The sequence below is a fragment of the Strix aluco genome, chromosome 14, assembly GCF_031877795.1.
Source record: "Strix aluco isolate bStrAlu1 chromosome 14, bStrAlu1.hap1, whole genome shotgun sequence".
In the NCBI taxonomy this organism is placed as follows: Eukaryota; Metazoa; Chordata; class Aves; order Strigiformes; family Strigidae; genus Strix; species Strix aluco.
In genome coordinates, this window is record NC_133944.1 from 22,768,215 (window position 1) to 22,786,032 (window position 17,818).

Genomic DNA, 17,818 nt, shown 5'->3' on the forward strand with positions numbered 1-17,818 from the left:
AGCACGACTCGGGGCACGGGTGGGCAGGAGGGGGGACATTTCCCAGGCAGAAAATGGCTGTGGAGGTGGGCAATGGGGCTTGGCCCTGGGCTAAAGCATCGGCACAACCCACCTGAAAGGCTCAGTCCCGGGTGCTGCTGTCTCAGTGTCCGTGCTTACGCTTGGGAGAGCCAGGCAGGGGGTGGGTGGCCTGGGGCGGGGGGTGCCCCATGGGCTCCCCTCCTCGGGCACGGTGCACAGCAGAGCATCCCCAGCACCTCCCCTGGCACCTCACCTTGCTGGCACGGTATGGGTACATGGGGGCCTCCAGCACGCCGAGGCACAGCCCGATGGAGCCCAGTTTGGTGGAGACGTTGATGACCGCGGCCCTGCTGCAGCTCAGCCCCTCCTTCCCCGCATCCTTCGCTGCCTTCTCCAGGAGCGGCAGAAACTCCTGGCACAAAGACACCGAGGCTTTGTCAATACGTGACAAGCCCCGGGCTTGAGGGGCCCTGGAGGCCTCTGTCGCGGACCGTGGACGAGCGGCTGGACAGACACCCCCAGCAGAAGGGCAGGGGATGGGGAGGACGCCCCAAGGAGGGGCCAGGCTCCAGCCTTTCCCTGCCCCAGGGCAGGAGTGAGCCGGCACAGCCAGCGCAGGGTGGGCAGGAGCTGCAGCTGGGAGGAGCGAAGCGTGGGACATGCTGGGGCTGGACTTCCTCCCTGCCCCTCTGGGTGGGCAGAGGACAACCACGGTCATGGCCTTGTTCCCATCAGTCTGTCTTGATCGAGAGAGCGAGAGGCCACCCAGCTGAGGTGACACTGCATGTAGTGAATTCACAGGCGGCAGCGTGCCACGGGAATTGACACTTGTCATGCTGATGAGGAGTTTAAGGTCTTGGCCCCTCAGATGAGACTACAGAGCCTTCAGACACACCTGAGGCTGGGTAAGCTCACTCAAGCTTTTGGGCTAAACCCTAACCTTTTATCCTTCCCCAAACAAGCGTGAGAAAAGCACAAATGTGAGGCACAATAACATGAGTTAATTTGCAAAGTGGGAAGGCAGAAAGTGGAGGTCATGACATCCGCGATGGCCTCAGCATGTCAGGAGTGGTGGGGCAGTTGTTGAGCAGCAGGCCAGGGGATGGAGTGCATGACCAGCAGCGTGGTGATGGGCAGGTCGTGAAGGCTGAGCCAGAATTGGTTTTCCCCTGTAGCAGCCCTCATGGTGCTATGTTTTATGCTGGGAGCTGGCAGGGTGTTGATAGCACACTGGTGTTGTGGCTACTGCTGAGTAGTGCTTACACAGCACCAAGGCTCTTTCTGACATTTCCCCCCCCACAGTGGGACGGGGTGGGCAAGATCTTGGGAGGGGACACAACCAGGACAGCTGACCCGAACTGACCAAAGGGATATTCCAGACCATATGACGTCTGCTCAGTATAAAGCTGGGAGAAAGGAGGAAGGGGGGGGGTCACCCTTGGTCCTCCGAGGCAACCGCTACGCGTATCAGAGCCCTGCTTCCTGAGAAGGCCCGACATCGCCTGTTAATGGGAAGTAGAGAATAAATCTGTTTTCTTTTTTTGCTTCCACGCGCGGACCTTTGCTTCGCTTTGCTTACATTAAAACTGCTGTTGTTTTACCCACAAGGGTTGTTTTGTTTTCCTATCTTATTTTCTTTCCCTTCTTTGCCCTATTGAAAAAAAAAGGGGAAAGGGGGGGAAGTGATAGAGCAACTTGGTGGGTACCTGGCATTTAGCCAAGGTCAAACCACCACATCCTTCCACCAGTACACCACGCTGGATTTGTGTCACTCCACAGGTCTTTCACAGGACAATCAGTGAATGGGCACTGGCTTGGAAGAGGCAAGAGCAAGGCAGAGAATGTCTGGTCATGGACATCTGAGGCATGATGTGGCTCGGGGAACCCAGGGAAGAGGAATGAGATCAGCCTGTTTCCAGTGTTATGTGTGTATGATGTGGAAAGCCCATCTTGTGAAGCTGTGAAGCCCACCCAAGCTGTGGAGTATCCCATAGCCATCTCACATGCTGCTCCCTCCCTCCTCACCCACAACAGCCTCTCCTGGCCAGACTGGCCAGTAGCTCCCGGATGATGGGGCCAGGTTTCCTAAGGTCATCTGATTTTGCCTGAAAAAGCCAAGTGATTTTTTGCTCTTTGTTGAGGAGGGTTGGCTGCTGGCCAAGCATTTATGCAAGCCCTGAGTGGGTGGGGTGGCTGTGGAACATGCTATGAGGAAGCATTAGGGATTTGAGCGAACAAAGCCAGCTGGAGCAGAGAGAGGAGAAGCAACATGGGAGAGCTTTGCATCCACTCCGTTCTGGTGACTGGGGCCAACCGGGGAATCGGCCTGGGGTTTGTCCGGCATTTCCTGGGGATGCCAAATCCACCCAAGTGGGTTTTTGCGGCTTGTCGGGACCCCAAGGGACAGCGAGCGCAGGTGAGGCTGGGCTGGGACGCAGTGGGCTGTGCTGGGGCACGGGAGCACTCGGTGCCAGGGCAGCAGGCTGGAGCAGGGCGGGGGTTTGCAAAGGGCTCGAGCTGCAGCCGGGCACCCGCGGCACAGGGCAGCCAGGCTGGGACGGCTGTGGGACCAGCCATGAGTGGGATGTGTGGAGGGGACAGTGGCACATGGTGTGTGCGGGAGGCACGGAGCCCCATCCATCGGGAGCGGGGCAGCCGGAGCAGGGTGCTGGGTGTGAGGTGGTGCAGGGACCAGGGATGGAGTCAGAGCAACACGAGCTTTGCCTGGGAAAGGCTGAGCCTCTGCACAGGTGGCCCAGCCTCTCCATGCCCACGTGGTCCCCTCTCTTGCAGGAGTTACAGAATTTGGCCTCCAAGCACCCCAACCTGGTCATCATCCCGCTCGGTAGGTGCCCCGAGGTGGGGGTCCCTTGCCCTGGTTCTTCTGGCGAGTGCCCAGGCGCTGCGCACACCCTGGGAATGGAGCCATGGTGACAGGTGTGTGCCTGTTGGCACACCGGGCACTGCCATCCCTCCTGCCCACCTCTAGCCACGAGGGCATGTGTCTGGGGGGGGGACGGGGGACCCCAATCCATCATGGGGATGCTGACCTGCCCTGTGTTGGCTCTGCAGAAGTGTCTGACCCCGCCAGCATCAAGGCAGCTGCAGCCAGAGTTGGGGAGCACCTGGGGGGGTCAGGACTGAACCTCCTCATCAATAATGCTGGAATTGTAAAGCCGAACTCACTTGATAACGAGACACTGGAGGACATGACCCAGGTTTACACCACCAACACGGTTGGGCCCCTGCTGCTAGGCCAGGTGAGACCCTCACCCCCAGCACTGCAGTGCAGCTCCAGGGAGCATCCCTTCCTGTGGCCCTGCCTCCCTGAGCTGGGCTGTCCCAGGGGACACGAAGGGCCACTGGGAGAGGGTCCTGGCTCCGCTCCTGTGCTGTTGGACTCTCACTGAACAACGTCATGCAGGCATGGACTGGAGCTCAGGAGCTGGAGCCTGGTGGGCTGGGTCATTGGGAAGGGGATGGTGGATGGTTCAGTGCTGATGCCAACAACGAGCTGGTCCTCTCCCCTGTGCCATCTCTGTGCATGGCCCTGTGTCCTCTCTTCTCCTCGCAGGCGTTCCTGCCCTTGCTGAAGAAGGCTGCTCAGGGGAGCCCGAGCTCAGCGCTGAGCTGCAGCAAGGCAGCCATCATCAACATGTCCAGCTCTGGGGGCTCCATTGAGGAAGTCTATTTGTGGGATCAGATACACGTTGTCTCGTACCGCTGCAGCAAGGTACTGCCACACTGCACTGAGCATGAGCACAGACATGTTCCTCTCCACATGATCTCAAATGCCTTCCAACCTCCCCTCAGTCCCTTTACCTCTCTGCACTGTGACTGAGCTCCTATGGGTCCCTCTCAGGGCACATTCCCATGCCTGAGGTGTGCCTCGGAGGGACGTGCTGGGACAGGCCCTTTGCTGGGCTGGGCAACCGCATGAGGATAGTGCAGCAGCACCTTGTGCCTCAGGGAGCTGCCTCCACCTGCCCTGCTCTGCCCCAGCCGTGGGGTCTGCACATGTCCCCCTGCAGCCACCCTTCCCCTCCCACCGCCGTCCCTGCCCTGTCTCCTCACAGGCTGCTCTGAACATGCTGACCAAGTGCCAGTCCCTGGGCTACCGGCAGCACGGCGTCCTCTGCGTTGCTCTCCACCCTGGTTGGGTGCAAACCGACTTGGGGGGCGCAGGATCACAAAAGGTAGGAGAGCTTTGGGCCAAGGTTTGGAAGAACCTTTTTATTTGGGAATGCAGAGCTTTCTGTGGGTTGAACAGTCCCAGACGTGCTGGGCTCTGGGGGATGTCTTTGGCAGTTACTCTGAGCTGGAGGCACATGAAGGAAGGAGATGAGAGATGGGGAACTCTTCTTGCCCTGTGCTGGCCTCTTCTCACTCCAGGGAGCCCCAAGCCCTGCGCAATGATCCTTAGCCAGGCCTTTGACACATGTCTGTGTTTCTCCTTCTGCCCCGCAGCCCCCTGTGACAGTGGAGGAGAGCGTGGGAGGGATGCTGAAGGTGCTCTCCTCCCTCTCTGAGAAGGAGACTGGGACATTCCTGGACTGGGAGGGGAAAGTTGTGCCCTGGTGAGATGTCAGCAGGTCCCTTTGCTGCTGCACCAAATTGTGCCTGTGTCTTAATAAATTTGTGTCTGTAAACAGTAAGTATCCCTGTCTGAGCCTTCTGCTAGAACTCCTTTTAACTATTATTGTGAGAGTATCCACTAGTGCTTTGAGAAAACTTCTCAGAGTTATTTCTCAATACACTTGCACTAAGATGATCTGAATGTCTGATCTCCTCTGTCCGGGGGCCTGGTCATCATCCTGGTAGGGCTTTTTCCCTGAGCACAGAGGGGCTCATCCCACAGCTCTCCCTCTGAATGGCACCACAACCTTCTGCTGCATCACTCACCCCTCCCAGTGAACCCTTCTTTCTTTGTGAGTACAAGGGCCAGCAGAGAACTGCTCCTCGTTGGCTCTTCTATCAAGTATGCCAGGAATTTATCACCAGTGCCCTTTGGGAACCTCCTGGGTTGCTTTTGCCCTGCTGCATTGTTCCTCCAGCAGATATCAGGGTGGTTAAAATACCCCATGAAGACCAGGACCTGAAAACATGAGGCTACTTCTAGCTGTCTGTAGAAGGCCTCATGCACTTGTTCCTCCTGATCCGGCAGCCTACAGCAGACACCCATTACAGTGACACCCATCCCAGTCTTCCCCTTAATCCTCACCCATAAGCTCCCAGTTGGCTCATCAGCCATCCCCAGGCAGAGCTCCACGCACTCCCGCTGCTCTCTCACACAAAGGGAAACCCTGTAAAGGGGTCACTGAGCCCCCGCAGTATCCCAGGACTGAAGATGCTGCGTCCATCTCCGAGCCTTGCCCGTATCCCAGGAACTGGAACACCTCTGTGTGCGCATGCCAGCAACGTTGGCACAGCCTCTCCAGTTGGGACCAATGAGCTGACCTGGAGTGCACAGGGTGAGCCCCTGCCTGGGGACCACCCCCAGGGCTCTCAGTGCCCCCCCATTTCCTTGAGGAATGGGCAGTGAGGTGGGGATAACACTCCACAACACTCACCACACCTCCTCTCCTTCTTATAGGGCAAAACTTGGCAGCATTTGAGGGGGTTAAGGAGGGGTCAGGGAGGTCTTGTAGCCCCTCGGTGACATGATCTGGGGTCACATTCCATGTCAGGATGGAGCTGGAGGCCCTTTGGTGAAATCAAAGAAGGAGGTAGAGATCGTGGAGAAGACGTTTCCTTCTCACTCTCCTACTACAGGAGTAAACACAGGGAGGAGGGGGACAAAGATGGAAAATCTATCTCCAAATGTGTTTCCAACGCTCAAGAAACTCACCCCTGGTGGTGAGGCTCGCAGAAGTTATTTTCTGAATGTTGTAGACAATATTAGCTATGAAAGTAGCTGTGGAAACACCGGGGCTTTTGCAGGAGGACTGAACAGAGCTGATGGGTGCAGCAAGAGCCCTGTCTGATCACCCCTTCCTGGCTCAGGGATCAGTTTGGCAACCAGGACTCCTGAGTCCTCTTCCTGAGGACCTTCCTCCACCCCTGCCTTGCTGCCCACTTCCCAGGTCGAAGCCCCTGGCACTAAGGGTTGCTGCTTGCCTTGCAAAGGGGAATTACCCACCTGGTGATTACCCAGCCTGGAGATGAGCACAGAGAGGGCTGACAGTGGTCCCTGCAGGGGAGATATATGAGTGTCCCCTGACCCTCCGAGCCCTCTGAGGACGTCACACCATCCTCTCGCTGGTGTGGACATCGATTCCACATCTCCTGTCATGTGGAGCGCCTTACATGTTTTTAATTGAGGTGACAATACATTTAATCTCACTCATCTCCTTGGGTAAGAGTATGCTGAAGGGTTGTGAGCTTGCTGACTTGGAGCATGACACATTTTTCACTTTCTTTCCAGAGATCCTTATGGCTTGGGATAGCGTGTCTGAATGCATTTGACACAGTACAGGGCAGGTCTTGCAGCCTCTTCCTCCCCTCATGAAATCTGAGAGCTTGCCTTGTCCAGACAATGCTGTGCCATCGAGTGCCATCACTTCCCTGCTCTGAAAGCAGAAAGTTGCCCAGCAGGACACTGCTGTCAACAAACACGGCACAGATCAGCTTCTCTGGCACCGGTGATAAAAATGAAAGTCCAGATGAAGTAGAAGAAAGTGTTAAGCACTTTCTGGGTCTCCTCTCATCTCCACTGCCAGAATGGGAAGACCATACCCTGGTACCTCTTTAAGGGTTTGTCCCTATATCTAGGGGAGGGATGTCAGCTCTGCTGTCACTTTTCCCAATACTTTTCTTGAGCAGAGCAGAGGAGAAAGAGCAAAAAAGACCTGGAGTATGTGCTTTCTCTCCAAAGCTTCCTCATCTTGGCCTTTGTAGGCTCAGGGTGGGCAGTGCACAAGGCAGCATCCCCATGCTCTGACGAGTCACTGGATACTTACAATTGTTCCTTCTTTTTACCTCCATTGCTCTCAGGGTGTCCAACTGTTAGGAATCGGGACATTCTATGTTCTTAGACTACATGTGCACTGTGAACAGTGAGGTTTTGACTGTTTGGAAACTCATGTTTTGTATGTCCAAGATGGTTGCAGATGAATGCAACCTCAGCTACACTGAAGAAGATGTTCCTGGTAAGAAGGTGGATTAAAACCTTTGCCTGCCCTTGCACCACCCTTGAGGCATATGCTGACACTGTTAAGGCATGACCGAATGCCTAAAGGTGTCCTGAGAACAACCTCAGTTTGTTCAAGCTGAATAGGCCACCAAGGAGCAATTTCTTATAAAGACCCATTGGGTGTCCTTTTTTGATGATATACCTTCAGCTAGAGGATCTCTTCTTTAATCACTTTCACGCTTGGCTCCATACTATTCGGAATTATGCCGTGTTAGGACAACTGCTTTCAGACTGTAGTTTACTGGAGCTGCTTTTCCTGATGAAACTGAGATAAAGCTCATGCTCTGCCTTTATGGTGCTGCCCATCTACTTGTAAGGGCAAAGGCCAGAGCTCCTGCTGACTCTTACAGGCTCCTGCTAGAGCAAAGTGGGTACAAGTCACTTGTAGTCATGCCAGAACCAAAGATGGGGACAAGAGTTTATAGAAGGACTTGTGGATGGACAGATTTGCCATGACTTCTGGTCAGTGCAGCTGCAGTGTGACATGAATGATGCTGGGGGGCAGGAAGAGTTTGGATCTGTGTTTGGAGGCGTTCTTCTCTTTCAGATGACCCCATCTTCCCTGTGATTGAAACACCAGGTGAGTGCATAGGTATGAGGGGCAGGGAGACAGAAGTATGCCACTGTGCAGTCCTTGCATTTTGCTCCTCTGTTTCTTCTCCATGAGTCTGGCAGAGACTTAACTGGAGTGCACTAGGTGTGGGCACGCTTGTGGCTGAGCACCATGGACTTCATCATGGGATCTGCACCCACCTCCCCTACTCTTCCACACAGAGTTCATCCCCCAGGCACTCTTAGGACCTGTTGGCATGGAATTCAACAGACTGCTCTGGAGCAATGTCCTACCTGAAGCTGCTGACACCTTCTTGGAACATAAGCTGTCCTGCTACAGAGGTGATTTTGTTCTTTTTTTTCTGTTCTCTGGCTGATGTAACAGTTGTCCTTCTGAGGTGTGAGGACCTCTCCATGTGGACCCAACTACCTTTTATAATGGTGCAATGTTGTGTATATGAGACCATTAATTATTCTTTTGGGCCAAGTCTAAAAGACATGACATGGGCTTTGTTTTATTCTTTCCATACGAAACATGAAAGTCACTATGAGATTTTTTGATGACTTTCTTCTCACTGTGGATGGCACTGGAAAGCTGCTGGAAGCCCTTCTCAGTGTAAATTGATCCCTTCCCTGTGCTACATCTCATCCTTCTGGACACATGTCAAAGGATGACTGCACTGATTTCTGGTGGCCTGTCAGGACTCTCCCGGTCACTGGGACAATCATGGTCTACAGCAATGCCAACTCTGTGGTGTCCTGCTCTGCTACACAGTGGTTCAGCTGACATAGGAAACTCCAGGAAGAGTCACCTTGAGTGAGATCAAGGCTATACCTAGCCCAGCATCCCACTCTCTGCCCTAGAAATGATAATGGAGAGGCTTTGATGAGTTCAAAAGTAGACAGTGCTTAGGGAAAGAGTCCAAGGCACAGGGACATGCCCATTGCATGTCCCATCCTACTTTCCCCCTCATAGAAAGCCAAGGTTTAGTTCTCCTGCCTGCTAACAGTCATGGTGGTCTTACTGGCTTTGAATCAACTTCTTGGACCATGTTTGGGATGTTGGGGCAGCAGGCGCAGTGGCTGCAGTTCCCCGTGTTCCTATTGTGAACCTGAGAGGCTGCAGTTTGCATGGCGCAACACGTGGCAGTGTCATTGCTCCTTGTCACCTCTGAGCTGTGCAGTTTCTACCTGAAAAGCTGAGGGACTCATATTAACCAAAGAAAACTTTGTTCTAGGACGTTCGCATGGCCGTGTCTTCTCTGAACAAAAGAAAGACTTTATAAACAAGGTAAAAGTGTCCCTAGAATGCTCTCACATATCTCTGTCTCTGTTTCAGACCCCAGGGAGAAGACATCTGGTGGTATCAGACAGAGAAAGTCCTGATTTTCACATGGGTCCTGGTGGCATCTTCGGGTTGTCACAGTATGTTGGCTTCCCATTGGCTGAGGAACTGAGGCAACATTTTCCATAAGGTTTCCCCTGATTCCTCTCTTCTGGGTGCAATTTCAAAATGAAAAGATCCCAGAATTTCATGCACAAGAATTATACAGGAAAAGTGTCCCTGAGTGGGTTCCAGATTCATACAAGTCCTATGTTTGTGACATAGCCATGCCTTTGGTGAGACTTGAGGGCCCCAAGTGTCCCTAAATGCCTGCTTCCCAAGTCTCTGGGGGACAGGAGGAGTGATTTCCCCTCCTGTGCTTGAGTGGAGTTCCTCAGAGCTCTGACCTGAGCCTGGGGCTGCTCAGTAGTGTCCTTAATAGCCATGGGAATGGTGGTTTTGCATTACAGATGCCCTGACATGAGCTTGAGAGGGTCTGCAAGTGAGCTGCAGGGCAGGGTTAGAGTTCAAGCCAACCTTGGCCAGTTGCATAGAGAGTAGTCTGTTCTTCATGTCCATGAACAGGAAGAGGAGATGAGATATGGTCTTCAGTGAGGGAGTAAACTTACTCAGAGTTAGGATTGGGAAGCCCTGGAACAGGCTGATGGGACCTCTCATGTGTTTCTGATCTATGGAGGTCTTGACTGTGTCACTCGGTTTCCTATCAGAGCTCTCAAGGATGTTTCATATTCTGCTATGGAAAGCAACAGCCTTGAGAGACCTCAAGTCTCTCCATGACCGCATTGTTAATCTGACTTGTGAGAGAGCTGTGTGTGTGTGAGCATAGGTGTTGTGTGCGGGTGTTCCTTTAGTCCTCAGCAGTAGGTGGTTGAAGACAAGGACAAAACATGGTGCCCTGGAAGGGAAGGCTGCATCTCTTGTGCCTCGCTGTACACAGCAAAGCTCAAGTCACCCATGGAAGCAGACCTCATGGTAACACACTTTCCCCCAGGGCTCTGTACCTGGTATATACTGCAAGCTGCTCCTTCATTTTAGGAGGCTCTGCCTTGATCTACCAAGGGTTGAGCAGTCTCTCTTATAGATCCTGTGCACTTGAATGTGGGGAGAAAAATTGCCTGAAGATGACTTTTAAAAGGCTACTAAGCTGTGCCAAAGACCTCCTCGAGAGTGAGACCTCTTTGAGATGATGGCGTCAAGGGAATTGGATCATTTTATGAGATGCAGGAGCTGATTTACCTGTCATTCTTCTTCAATAGCCCCAAAGATGCTTTTTGAAGATTATTCTGCTCATATAGCTCCAGAGATTCTCCTACTGAACGTCGCCTTTCTCAAGAAAGGTGATCTCAGTCTCCGTCCACACTCTCTGGCCCAAAGAAAGGAAAGGGGTGGAAAGGCAAAGAAAGAAGGTCACCTGGCAGGTGAGCCTCATGGAGAAATGGATGAGGATGAGCCTGTGCTTTTGGACTGCTTGAATCACAGAATCACAGAATCACAGAATCAACTAGGTTGGAAAGGACCTTGAAGATCATCTAGTCCAACCATTAACCTAACACTGCCAGTTCCCATCTACACCATATCTCTCAGCGCTATGTCGACCCGACTCTTAAACCCCTCCAGGGGTGGGGACTCCACCACCTCCCTGGGCAGCCCGTTCCACTGCCTAATAACCCGTTCTGTAAAGAAATACTTCCTGACATCTAGTCTAAACCTTCCCTGGTGCAGCTTGAGGCCATTCCCTCTTGTCCTATCCCTTGTTACTTGGTTAAAGAGGCTCATCCCCCCTCTCTGCACCCTCCTTTCAGGGAGTTGTAGAGGGCCACGAGGTCTCCCCTCAGCCTCCTCTTCTCCAGACCAAACCCCCCCAGTTCCCTCAGCCGCTCCCCATCAGACCTGTGCTCCAGACCCTGCACCAGCTCCGTTGCCCTTCTCTGGACACGCTCGAGTCATTCAATGGCCTTTTTGTAGTGAGGGGCCCAAAACTGAACCCACTCATCAAGGTGTGGCCTCACCAGTGCCGAGTACAGGGGTAAGATCACTTCCCTAATGAGTTGTTCCCATTGTACGCAGTGTCGGTATTGTCTCTGAAGGATTGCTCAGAATTGTCATGGTGACTGATGTTTGTGAGAAGAATTACTCCAGGAGCTGAGGAAATTTTTCTCCTTCCTTTTTGATGTCTATGAACCTCCTCTCATTTCAGCGTAAATGATGCTGCTTTTCAAGGAAAAATGAAATTCAGAATATCCTCCCCCAGCAAGACAGAGCAGTGTCTATGTTCAGTGTTTTCTACCTCAGTTTCAGTCAACTGGAAGACGCTGATCTAACTCCAAATCTGGTAGTCACGGGGGGTTGTCTGCCACAGGAAGAGTGACAGAGAGGCCTAATTGCCAGCATTGCTTTTCTCCCTCAGACACTTCCTGCTTCTCCTGTACTGCCCCCAAAACACAGCCTTTGGTGTGTGGCCACCACAGTGCAGTTCACAGGAAAGAGGGTCATGCTTCCTCCAGGCTTTGGTTATTGCAAAAGACACTGTTGTTTTCTTTGTTCCCTCAAGACGGGGACCACATGTGGGTGTTACAGCTCATGTGAGCGCTACAACTCAAAGTTTTCTTCCTTCACTGTTGGCACAAAACCAAGTAGCCAAATATACCTAATTCTCTGGCAGAACTGCTGTCTGCTGCAGAGGCTGGCACTGAGCTACTCGTGAGCACAAGGTGGAGAACAGCCTCATCCCATACCCATATCAGCTCAGCCTCTTGGGTATTTTCAGCTTTATGCCACGGATTCAGGAGAGCTTTTTGGTGGTGGAAAAGGACGGCAAGCACAAGCAAACTCTCAGTGTCAGACCTCAAACCGCACTTCCCATTTTCAGAACCAGGAAACCGGTCTGCAGGTCAGGGTCTGGATCAGCTCCAGCAGAGGCTGAAATGGGATGTGGAGGTCCCAGAGGATGCTGGACAGAGTCACTGAGGGTCCTTGATGCCCTCAGAGCCTCCAACTCCTCCAACCAAGCCATCTTCCTGGTTCAGTGATGTGCTCTGACCTGCTGGAGGATTTCATCTCACAGTTCCTGCTCTGACAAATGGCCATTCAATCCCCATTTACCTCATTATGAGTGATGTCAGCATGAGAGCGTGGGGCCAGTGGGGAACTGATGTCCTCCCCAACCCGCATGGGCTGTGGGTGATTCTCCTGGTTCCTCTGCTACAGCTGCAGGCCCCTGCCCAGGGCAATTAATCTCACAGGGGTTCCTGAGTGTGGAGCAGACCACGCTGGAGGGCTGCACAGACCCTGTAGCTACTGGCATTTCCAATGCTGAATGTTTGAAGCACCTGAAGGAGGTGAGAAGCCTCCTGAAAGTCATTCAATGCAGGCTAGGTGGTCTCATGAAACATCAACAGATGTTTGGTCATGCTCACTGCTGCCACCAGTTGGGAAAGGGGAGAGGACTGCTCCCTTCCTGCACAGAGCCACGGTGAAGAGGAAGAGTCTGCAGGAGCTACCCAGAGTGAACATGTCCATCAGCCTCAGCCCAGGAAACTTTAGGAGCAGCAGCTGTCCGAGGCATGAAGGACTCTAACTCTGAGCTCTGGGACTGGGTACACCATCCTCCACTTTCCCACGACCTGGCTTAGACCCTGATGCCAAGCAGCCCCAAGCTGCCTCCAAGTTGAAGGCAGGGGGAAGGCAGGAGAGTCTCAGCCAGAAGGTGAGAGAGACTTTTCCCTTGATGTTGCAGCCAGCTTTCTGTGCGAGCGAGCTATGCCCTGCAACTCTTGGAGACTTACCACATGCATCAGGAAGAGTGGAGCAGGAGTAGAGCTGAATCAGCAGAGGAATTACGAAGAGAATCAGTTATTCTGGTGAATCTCTCCAGCTATGGATGGTATCTCCCCGTTCCCTGCCCCCCACAACCAGGACCACTCACAGGAAGGGGGTCTCTTACTGGCACCCTTTGTGGGAGGTTGGCATCCAAGGGCCAGCTGCTGGGCACTTCAGTAGGATTTCTAGGTGGGACCAGAAAGTTGTGGGTGGCCAAAACCACAAGGATTCCTCTGGTGTTTTCTAACTAGATACCGAGATGCCTTGCCCTGTGGATCAATGCCTGTTTGGTCCAAAATCTCATCCATTGCCCAACCCATCCCCAGGCTGACTGTCTGCACATGGGATCTTGTCTTTGCCTCAGACGCGAGGTCCTGTGTCCTGTCATAGAAAGTATGGAGATGCCAGAGGAAGCAGATCCCATAATATCCACCCTGAACTAAGCCTGTACCATTTCTGCACCCTCGTCCCTGTGCGATAAAGCCAAACTGTTTCTCCTTAACACCATGGCATTGGACAGCAGACGACTCTCTGGGTTCCAAGGGAAAGGTATCTTCTGGCAGAACAGAGGACATGTGAAGATGATGGAGAAGTCTGTAAACATGGTCCTGAAACCTCCCAGGAATGGGAGGCCCCCCCATCTCTGTCTCTTCTGTATTTCTATTAAATCCTGCCTCCACCTCTCTTCTGGGTGGCTGCACTCCCTCTCCTGAGCCAGCATGCAGAACCAGGACGGGCTGTCAATGCCATGTACATGTCTGTGGGACACATATGGCTCTGGGGGCTCCAGGCTTAGCAGAGATTCCCACAGGGGCTCTGGGACTCAGCATGGGGCTGATGGAGTGGGCTGAGGGACCTGATGGGTTCATGCAGGGCTTGGGGGCACAAGGGCTCACCCACTGCATATCCTGTGGTGCATGGAGGGATGGGGAGGAGGAAGGTGGTGGGATGGTACCCAGGAACAGCAGGCTGCCAGGGACATGGAGCAGGGAGCTCTTGCCCTCACTGAGTCCTTTCCTCTCCACCAGCACTGAGCCCAACTTGTGCTGGGGCCAGAAACAGCAAAAGCAACTCCAGAGTCACCAAAGCACCCTTTCAAAGGCATAAAATTAGGGGGAACATAGAGAGGACTCTTTCATCAACAAAGGTTGTGTTTTAATATATGGATGAAGACCACAGGACCCTCAACCGTGCCCTCTACCTCAGCAGAGTGGGATGTACACAGGGTGGTCCCAACGCAGGGCACATTTTGACGTTCCTGTTTGGGCGCCTGGGGTGTTTTGGAAGCCTGCAAACATCAGCAGGGGAAAGAAAGGCAGAGGCAGGATGGCTCTGGGAGAGCAAACTCCTGGCCCTCCTCATCCTCACCAGGGTGAGGCCACTTTGGCATGCCCAAGGGAGCAGAAAGCCCCGATGGGGAGTGGAGGAAGAGGGGATCAGACGCATTGGATCCATCTCTCTTGGCCAATTTTAACCCCAGACCATCTCGTACCACCCGCTCATGTCTCTGTGACACAGACCCAGTCAGGTTAAAATGACAGAAAGTGAAGTTTCCTCTCCAAGCCAGGCAGGAAGAAAAAGCCTAGAGGAGGAAAGCACTGACCAACACACTCCATCAACTGAGCTACCAGAGGGCAAAAATGGGATGGGGGAGGATTAAGCATCACAGAAGCAGTTGGAGTGGTGGCTTTGGGTGAAAACCAGGGGCTGAAAGGCAGACCCCAGTGTCAGCGCAAGCTCTGGACACACAAGCTTGAAGGACAAAGACCCTACACTGAGGAGCCCTGCAAGGCTGAGCCCAGTCAAGAGGCTCAGCCCAACCACACCACCTGCCCTGGGCTTCCCTGTGCCTGAGCGATGCTGTCAATGAAGGATTTCTCTGCAGGGACCATGGCCAGACAGGGAGGTGGCAGGGCTGGGAATGCTGGATGTTAGATTGAGGGGCCCTGGGGACATCCCAGGTTACCTGGACCTCCCTGCCCAGGGCCTTCCCACAGCATCACTCAGCTCCCCATGGAGATCCTCATGCCATTTGTTGTATTTTAAGCTGAATTGCCACAAACCTGTTGTATCAGGCATTTACGACGCTATAATTACTTAATTATGCACACTTGTATAACTTAGACTTAGCTGAAACTATTATAACTCTAAATTCGCTGCATTATAGCATGATGCCTTCACTGCATCATGCCACCATGGCACGATAGCCCCTCGACAGAGCTGTCCTTTGCAGCCACCTCGGTCCCCAAGTGCCAGCCCAGCATTGTCAGTGCTTTGCACAATTTAGGACCCCGTTCCAGATTGCTGAGTCTCCAAGCAGCAGCATCCAAGTCCGTTTGTAGACACCTTAATAAAGTAGTGGGCTTTTTTTTGCCGGGCCATGCTGGGTGCCCCGTGCCACGGGAGGTGACGGTGCAGGCACTCTCCTCCCCGTGGTCCCGGCGTGTGGCAGGATGTCTGCTGTGATCGTATAGTGGTCAGTACTCTGCGTTGTGGCCGCAGCAACCTCGGTTCGAATCCGAGTCACAGCAACACTTTTGCCAACTGGATGAAGAGGCTGGGTTGCAGATGGAAGGAAGGCATCTGCAAGGAGGGTGGTTTGCAAAGATGCCATGCCCGAGGAGGGAGTCACAAGCTCTGATGTGCTCTCTGCTCCTAAGAGCGACTGGGCTCAGTCCTACAATGATTTCCCAACCTATAGTCACTTCGCAGGGTCTCTCCGGTGGGGCTTCAGTGACACTTCTGGGAAAACACCCCAGCTTCTCCATTTTCCCGGCAAAGCTTGAGAATTAGGAGAAATCACCCTGCTTTCCACCTTTCCCTCACCCTTCCTTCCAGTTTTGCAAAAAGAGGACCAGAAGACGCTGTGGCTGTCCTGCAGAGTGAGAGGAGGTGGGGGGTGGCAGCTTGCAGCTCCAGGGCTCAGCTCCCCCCTCCTGGCCTCCAGGGTAGGAAGGATCTGCCACAGCAACCACCAAAGAAGAAGATCAACCTGATGAAAGCCCTGCTGCCAGCACTCCCAGCTCCTGGGAACAGGATTTTGGCTGCAGGACCTCCAGGGATGCTTTCACAGCAGAGACAAAAACCCATCCGGAGCTGAGGGATGAGCCTGACACACTGCGGTTCTGGGAACCAGAGGTCTCACAGGCACCAAGAGGCAGGTGGAGATGTCTGGGGTGCCCCAGGAGGTGCTTCAGCTTGAGGAACCCTTTTAAACTGTTTCCTTTACTCTTCAGGAACCTTCAGACCATGGAGACACCCTGTTTGCTTGCTCTTGGTGCCCTCTCCTGACAGCTGTGCAGAACTCACTCTGGACAGCAGCTTTCAAAAAAGAAATTACAACAAGCTGCATAAGGTATCACACAGGTCGCACTCGGGGCTCAGCTGGTGAAGAAGACACTACCCAAGCATCACGTCTCAATTTATTCACCACTGGGAGTAACTGAAGGTAGCAGAGGGCTGCCAGTACTCAGGCAGATTGGCTCAGGTGTCTGCAGGGCTTGTGCTTGGGGAGGGGAGGGGAGAGGGAGGCTTTTTTACTGTACAAAATCAGTTATTTTTCTTTCATACCTTATCCACAGCAAGAAACAGAGAGAAAAAATTCATTATGCATTTACCTTTAGGATTTGCAGTTTATAGGGCACTAATTGCACAACTTCACACTCCTCCAATCTTCATTTACTGTTTTAGTGAAAACACACATTTCTTTACCCAGAGAAATCTGAAAAAGCATTTTCCCTTCTAAAGATAATACAGAGGAAGAGAAGACAAACATCTAGAGAAGTCGTCCTTTAGCAGCAGCAGTACCTGTCCCACCTTTACACAGCTGAGAGGCAGAAACACAAGGAAACACATAATTTCTCCATCCCTCTTTCCCCTCCACCCTGCCAAAAATCAGTTTGGCGTTTAAGGCCATTAAGCTTATCTGAAGAATAACATACTGTGCTTGAATAACTGATGTATGTTCAGGTTGAAAAAAAGACAGAATCCCAAAGGGGATATTTTTCATCCACAATTACTCGACTTTCTGTTAGAATAGTTTCTATTTTGCCAAAATAACCTGAAGTGTATATACATGTACACAGTGCAATTCAGGGCTTGGCTGAAGCAGCGTGGTGGCCCCGTGGGTTGCTGCAGCCTCTGCTTTCACATGAACCATCTGCCCTTAAAACGATGCAGGGCTCTGCTTTGGTTGGAGTGGGTTTGGGGTGACAGGCAACAGAATCACAGGATGGTTGATGTTGAAGGCACCTCTGGAGGTCATCTGGTCCAATCCCCTGCTCCAGCAGGGCCACCCAGAGCTGCTTGCCCAGGATCATGTCCAGAGAGTTTCTGAATACCACTAAGGATGGAGACTCCACGACCTCCCTGAGAAACCTGTGCATGGTCACCCTCACAGTGAAAAAGCATCTCCTTATGTTCCAGTTTGAGCCCGTTGCCCCTGGAACTGGGCACCATTGAGAAAGGCCTGGCTTTCCTCCTAGGAGAGATGCTGCAGTCCCTTCATCATCTTCACGAAGGTCATCAAACAGAAAAAGCAGGTGCCAGCATGAAGATGATTGAAGATGGTCAGTTCAGGCACCTGAACACCTTTCAGTGAGGAAAGGAGCAGAAGAGATAAGAGTCCCCTGCTTTATGCCCATCTCAGCTGTCACAGGAGGGGACTTGTCTCTGCAGGAGAAGGTGCCAATCCTGCCCCTGGGCTCCTAAAGGATAAAGCCTTCGCCTGAACAGGGGCTTGAACCCTGGACCCTCAGATTAAAAGTCTGATGCTCTCCCAGCTGAGCTATCCAGGCTCACATCTGGGGGTTTGGGGATGTCCAGGACAGGCAGCAGGGACCCCACCTCACTGTGTCACCAGAGGGACGATAAGGGGACTTTCCACCCCC

At 52.9% G+C, this 17,818-nt stretch overlaps 1 protein-coding gene and 2 non-coding genes across 3 annotated transcripts; 2 read left to right on the forward strand and 1 right to left on the reverse strand.

Moving 5' to 3' along the window:
* Window positions 1-2,259: 2,259 nt before the first annotated feature.
* On the forward strand, window positions 2,260-4,602 carry LOC141929814 (C-signal-like). The gene is made up of 6 exons (XM_074839758.1): window positions 2,260-2,437; window positions 2,815-2,866; window positions 3,094-3,281; window positions 3,596-3,754; window positions 4,098-4,217; window positions 4,489-4,602. The coding sequence occupies exons 1-6, from the start codon at window positions 2,291-2,293 to the stop codon at window positions 4,600-4,602; spliced, it is 780 nt and encodes a 259-aa protein (XP_074695859.1). The 5' UTR covers window positions 2,260-2,290.
* A 10,786-nt stretch (window positions 4,603-15,388) lies between these two features.
* TRNAH-GUG (transfer RNA histidin (anticodon GUG)) lies at window positions 15,389-15,460 on the forward strand. The gene has a single exon. It is a non-coding gene; the product is annotated as a tRNA-His (tRNA).
* A 2,192-nt stretch (window positions 15,461-17,652) lies between these two features.
* TRNAK-UUU (transfer RNA lysine (anticodon UUU)) lies at window positions 17,653-17,725 on the reverse strand. Its single transcript has one exon. It is a non-coding gene; the product is annotated as a tRNA-Lys (tRNA).
* Window positions 17,726-17,818: the final 93 nt, after the last annotated feature.